This window comes from Ictidomys tridecemlineatus, chromosome 6, assembly GCF_052094955.1.
Source record: "Ictidomys tridecemlineatus isolate mIctTri1 chromosome 6, mIctTri1.hap1, whole genome shotgun sequence".
NCBI classification, from domain to species: Eukaryota; Metazoa; Chordata; class Mammalia; order Rodentia; family Sciuridae; genus Ictidomys; species Ictidomys tridecemlineatus.
In genome coordinates this window covers 197,754,536-197,760,752 of record NC_135482.1, presented here as the reverse complement: position 1 = coordinate 197,760,752, position 6,217 = coordinate 197,754,536, and the positions used below count along the sequence as shown (strand labels likewise).

Here is a 6,217-nt window from a genome sequence, read left to right as displayed (position 1 = left end):
TCTTTGAAGCTGTGGAGGAAAGGGGTCCTGTGATGTTGGGTGTGCAGTTGGAGCTTGAAGAGGGTGGTGGGGGTGAGTTGCTAACTCCTTTCCTCCTGAATGTTACTATTCGATTTTCCACCTCCGAGCACCAGGCCCTGGTTTTCTTGACTGGCCGTGTGTCAGGTGGCTGGTGCGTGGGGAGAGCACACCAATGCCACGTGCTCATGTTGCCCTGTATTTGATGCCCTAGAAATAGTCACTTTGAGCTCCTTGTATGCCAGCTTTTCTGAGTAGTTGGCCTTGCAGCCTTTAAATTTTTTTTTTTTTTTTTTTTAGTTATAGAAGGACACAGTACCTCCATTTATTATTTTTATGTGGTCTTGGGGATCGAACCCAGTACCTCGTGTGCTAGGCAACCAGTCCTCTGCAGCTGCTGGTGTCACAACCTCTAACTGGTCCTGCATATGCTGGGCCCCTTGGGGGACACCCGACAAGCAGCAGCTTTCTCCTCAGCCCCCGGTGCTGCCCGTGGGGAAGGATGAAAGATGCTGGGGTCCTGGCTTCTTGGCACCCTGTTCTGGGTGGTCTCCCAGCTGGACACACTTCCCACTTGTGGGTCTGTCCAGCTTGTGCTCCAGAGCTGGCTGGAGGGTGCAGTGCAGCCCTGCTCGCGGGAGTGCCTTCTGGTCGTGGGCTCATGGGTGCCTTCCCTGGAGGCTCTGGGTGGAGAACACCTCCCTCAGGAGGGCTGCCCACGGACCGTGGCTCCTGACTGCAGTTCCACGTGGTTCTGGCGTTCTGTCCTCCCTTCTTGGCTCCCTCTGTATTTACTGGATCCCGCGGGTCCTCTTGGGAGGAGAGTCTGGAGGCACCTAGTCAAGGCTGAGGACTCAAGGCCCATGCTGTGGGAAGGGCTCCTGAGGCCAGAGTAACACACGCGTGGGTCTGTCTGGCTGCAAAGACAGCTCCCTGCTGCACCTTCCCATCTGTGTCCTTGGGGTGTAGACAAGGACAGGGCACTGGGGACGGGTCTGGACTTCCCAGGTTGTCCCTGGTGGTGGCCGCAGTGCTCTCGTGGGAGTAGGGTGGCTCTTCAGGCTTCAGACGGGTGGATGCCTGCTGACCCAGGTCAAGTGGAGCAGCCCCTCATCCCCTCGTTCCATCCCATCACCCAGTTTTTCCCAGCAGGAAAGTCACGGAGCAAAGCCGTCTCTTGGGTGCACAAGTCACCTTGGCACCCAGTTGCCACCAGTGAGCTCCTCCTGGCAGGAGCGAGGTGTGGAAGACCCAGGAATCCCACAGATGAAATCGAATTTTCTAAGGCTAGACTTAGGAATAAGTCAGCACCCACAAGTGGGGTCCCACCCTGGGTGAGGCTGGTCCCTCCCATGCATGAGCAGGTGACCTGCATCATGATAGGCTGCAACACAGGGCTGGTCAGTGCCATCATGGGACCCACATCTTCCTACTGCCTTGCCCGCTTCTGCCTTGGACTTTGCCCATGGAAGGGAGGCAGGGCGTCCGCGAGTTACCTCTGCATTTGGCAGAACACCCCACAGGTCAGTCTGCCTGTGGAGCGGGGAGTCGGGGCTCCTAGGGGTGAGCTGGGAAGGATGGGGTTCCCTGTGCCCCCTCCTGTGTGGCTTCCCAGCTGCAGCCCTACCCTCTGAGGAATGCCTAGCAGTGAATTTTTTTTTTTTTTTTAAAGAGGGGGGGAGAGAGAGAGAGGGAGGGAGGGAGAGAGAGAGAGAGAATTTCAATATTTATTCTTTAGTTTTCGGCGGACACAACATCTTTGTATGTGGTGCTGAGGATCGAACCCGGGCTGCACGCATGCCAGGCGAGCGCACTACCACTTGAGCCCCATCCCCAGCCCTGGCAGTGAAAATTGACATGTGCACCACAGAGTGCCTCTTCCTTCCCAGATTCCTGCTTGTGACTCCAGCTGAGGGGACAGTGGCAGAGGTGATGCCAAAGGAAGTGCCTGGTACATAGTTGGTGCACAGTAGATGGTAGCTTTAGGAAGGTCAGCTGGGTTCTTGGAGGGAGTGTGGGGCTTTGGGCCTTGGTGTCTGCTGGCTGAATTGGTTATCTGGCTTTAGGCCGAGTGTTTGGCCACCTTTGGGGGATATGAGGCTTAGGAAGTGGGGCACAGAGTGGTGGGGGGAGAGGAAGTGCCCCTGCAGATCGTGAGCTGAGGGTCGGCAATGGGCGGCCACCCACAGCCCAGGTGAGGTGCTGCTGGCAGCTGCTCTGCAGGAGTGATCAGGAGCCTCTTCTGAAAGGCGTCAAAGGAAAAGGATTCAGGGAAAGCGGCGTCCTGTGTGCAGCTTTTCTCGTAATGCCGCTGCCCATGATTTTGAGGAATATGAGAACTGTCGAGGGCACAGGACAGCCCGCCTTCCTTTTCGGAGGGCTGTGCACATGTGGGTGCCTCTGGAAGGGGTGGGAGGAACTGGCTGGGTGGGGCATCTCCAGGAGCTGCTTTCCTTTGGACCTGGCAGGTTCAGCTCTGGTGGCCTCACTGGGCACCAGGATAGAAGCTTGAGGTGAGACAGGGAAGAGGCCACTCCCGGTGTCCGCCCTGGCGTCCTTCACAGGGAGGATGCTCTGTTGAGGCTGGCTGCTGCTGCTTCAGACCTTTAACTGGACGTGTGTGTTTAGCTTACTGATGGATCAGCTCCGGCCAGCTCCCGAGACCTCCTCCCCCCCCCCTCTCTTCCTGCCCCCATTCTCTTCTTCCTCCCTCCACTTCTCCTTCCCCCTCCCCATCCTCTCTCTCTCAGATTTTGAACTCAGTCCAGACTTTATCTGGTTTTCCTAACATCCTCTCTGGCTCCAGGACACCACCCCAGGACACTTGGAGGTTGTGTCTCCTTAGGCTTCTCTCGGCTGAGACGGTGGCCTGGACAGTGGTGAGCGTACGGTGGGTTGTGCCGGGTAGCTGGGTTGGAACCTGCATGACGCTCCCCTGGCTGCACTCTGGGTCCTGGGGAGAACCATCAGGGCCGAGCAAGGTTCTTGCCTTGGCAGGGTGCACTCTCAACAGATCTGGGTCAGCGCAGGTGTTGGTGTCTCCTGTCGGTCACTCTGCCCCCATTCCTACTGTCTCCCCGGAGAGTCCCTCTGCAGTGGGCACTGCTGATGTGGGAAGGAGCGCCCCGTCCTTTATTCTGTCTTTTGCCTGGGAGATTTGCCCCTTCCTCATGCATTATTTATTCAGGTGTCCACCTGGACTTGTGGACGCCGACTTTATACACTGGGTCCTAAGCCTACACTATTTCCTTGCTCCAGTTGTTCCAGCTCTGACCACTGGGGGTGCTTCCATGTGTTCCTGTCATTGAACTTTTCGTTGTTTTTTAAGACAGGGTCTCACTCTGTTGCCCAGGCTGGTCTGGGACTCATGGGCCCAGGTGATCCTCCCACCTCAGCCTCCTGAGTAGCTGGGACCACAAGAGCACCCCTCCTAGCGGAGGGGGTTTCATTGTAAACCCTTCTGTACTTTTTGGCACCACAGATGGTCCAGTCCACTCTGTTTCCTGCCCTCGTCCTTGGATCAGCTCTCTGAGGAGCACTGGCTCCTTTTATTGGAGAGTGGCGTTAGGAGCCAAGACCCGGGCTGGGTGCCCATTGCTGCTGGGGGTTTTTTGAGCCCACTCAGCTGACGGTATAGACACACTCAACTTTTTGCTCTATCTGCCCACGGACCTGTGTTTCTGCTACAGCAGTCAGATCGGAGTTTTCACTGACATCTCTGATCTGTTGCCACAGGGACCGTTCCCTCCGCTGGCTTAGATCTAAGTCCCAGCAGCGAGGAACACGGCTCCTCCCCACAGTGCCCTGGTTCAGCTGTTCCTGCTCAGCATCCACACGTCCCTTCCTGGAGCAGCTGGGAGGCAGGAGGGACTCTGTAGCACACTCAGTGGGTCACCAGGCACGCTTAGCTCTCAACACTGAGAAACGAGACCAGAGAGGCCCCTCCCGAGGTCCCGTGAGGGATGGAGCTGGACGCGAGGTTCACAGCCTGGTGGTCTGCTTCCGCACGGGGACAGTGCCACTCATCACACTGGATAGGGATGGGGCCCCTAACAAAGCAGGGGTTTGGAATTGTGTCTGCTTTGTTTGGAGGTCTACATTTGAATCTGATTACGTACTGAGGACTCGGTCTCAGCCTTCCCTTATTTTAGGGCTAAGTAAAGGCCTCCTTTCTGTGTTTCACATGGGGCTTTTGACAGGCTTCAAAGCCCGAACGGAGCGAGCAGGAGACTTCAGGATGTCACGTCCTCACGATCACCTCCTTGAGGTGGGGGTTGGAGTTCAGAGCAAAGAGCTGCCTTCCAGGGGTCTCGGGGGGCTGCTGGACATCTTAAGCCCTGCGCTCCAGTCCTCCTGCGCACCTTTGTTCTAAGCCGTTGCTGTGGCAACAAGCTCTGTCAGGTGGAGGCGGATGGTACTAGTGCCTGCTTCCCCTGACGGTGGCTGGTGTTCTGCTCCCTCTCCCAGGAGGCTGGCAGGGGCCTGCTCAGCCCAGATCCTGGACAGCACCCCTGGAAGTGTGAGGGGATGCCCACGCTCAGGCAGCCTGGGCAGCAGGGACAGGAGCTGGTGGATGGACAGTTCAGGGCCCCTCTGCAGCCTTCTCTTGCAGTCCCCAGTGGAACTGAGCCCTAAACTTCCCACCTCCGTGACACGCCCTTGAACTGCCCTTTTCTCCTGATTTCACTCTGCCCAGGGGCCCTCATGACCATCCTGTTCAAGTCCTTCTCAGATGGCTCCTGGAGGCAGGAGAGACAAATGCCCATCTTTCCCAATGACGCCAGAAGGCGGAATGCTTGTTTCATTATGTGGAATTTTAGAGAGAAGTTGAGATTGGATTTCAAAGGGTTGAATTCTGTGAGTTGATCTCTGCACGAGTCAGGCTGGAGCTCTGTCCTTGGAGACTGGCTTCCCCAGTCCAGCCTCAGATCTGAAGGACACTGGGACAATGGAATGCCCCCAGAGCTGCATGGAGACATGGGCAGCGTGTGGGCTGCTTCCTGCCCACCGGACTGAACTGCAAGCAGCTCCCTGAGAATGAGTGACAACTGTGCGTCTAGGGTTGAAGGCCACTGAAACACAAGCCAGCGGCGCCAGGCTGGGCGGACCGAGGGAGTGCACCCCCTGGGGCAGGTTCTGAGGAAAGTAAGGCAGTCGCCAACCTGGGTTTAGAAAGTTCAAGACCAACGTTTATTTTGTGGTGGTTAATGGACAGGCAGTAGAGGACAGCTCACCAGGAAGAAGGGAGGGCGAGGTCCCCGGGACCCGTGGCCAGGGACACACTATACCCCACCTGTGACACCAGCCAGGTCTTTGCTTCCACACGGTGTGCTGTGCCCAGAGGCCCAGGGGGACGTGGTGGAAGTGTGTGTGTGGCTGAGAGGTCTTACAGGGAAAAGCACAAGGTGGCCTTCTTGAGGGGACGCAGGTCCCTTCCACGGGTCTGGAGAACACAGGGCTGCCATCCCGCGGGCGTAGGAAACAGCACCAAGCCCTTGGCGGGAGCCCAGGCAGGAACAGGTGGCGTCGGCCTGGCTGTCCTGGCTGCACCGTGGGCGGAGGGGACCAGGGGAGCTGTCTTGCGGGAGGAGTGAGGGCGGAGAGGCCAGTGAAGCAGCGGGCATGGCTGTCCTGCGGGATGGTGGCCAGCGGCCTGGGCAGGTCGGGCTGACAGCGTAGGCTGTTAGGGGGTGCCGTGCCGAATTCCTTTGGTAGCTTTTTTTTTTTTTAAATTGTTTTTAGAGGAAAATAATAAATCCAGCTTTGGGGTCAGCGTCTGAGGTAACGGTTAAGAGTGAGCACCAGAGTGGCCCCTCCGCCGCGGCGGGGGCTCACAGGTTCTTCATGCACACCTGGCAGCGGCTGATGTGCGTGCGGATGAGGCCGGCCTTGAGCGTGTCCGCCGAGGGCGTGCCCTGGAAGCTCTGCTCGGGGATGGTGGTCAGCCAGAAGCTGTACTTGTTGGCGTAGTAGTGGCAGGTCCCACGGGCCCCGTTGCACTCGATGAACGGCGTGGCGCGGAAGTCCTCCAGGCAGCTGCCTGGCGACACCAGTGACTGGCCACCGCCTTCGTCCCCAGCCGCAGTGTGCTGTGCAGAGACCCAGAGACGGCAGGTCAGGTTCTACTCTCGTAAGCCACAAAGCTTTTTGTTTGTTTTTGGTGTTCACAGGTAACAGGCCAAATTTACCCAGATCATTT

At 57.5% G+C, this 6,217-nt stretch overlaps 1 protein-coding gene across 1 annotated transcript in view; it reads right to left on the bottom strand.

The window, feature by feature from the left end:
* Window positions 1–5,185: 5,185 nt before the first annotated feature.
* Window positions 5,186–6,217, bottom strand: part of Col4a2 (collagen type IV alpha 2 chain) — a 146,207-nt gene continuing 145,175 nt past the window's right edge. Inside the window, exon 48 of the mRNA XM_005316988.5 lies at window positions 5,186–6,107. Within this exon, the coding sequence (XP_005317045.2) occupies window positions 5,850–6,107 (258 nt within the window). The 3' untranslated portion in view covers window positions 5,186–5,849. The remainder of the gene's footprint in view (window positions 6,108–6,217) is intronic.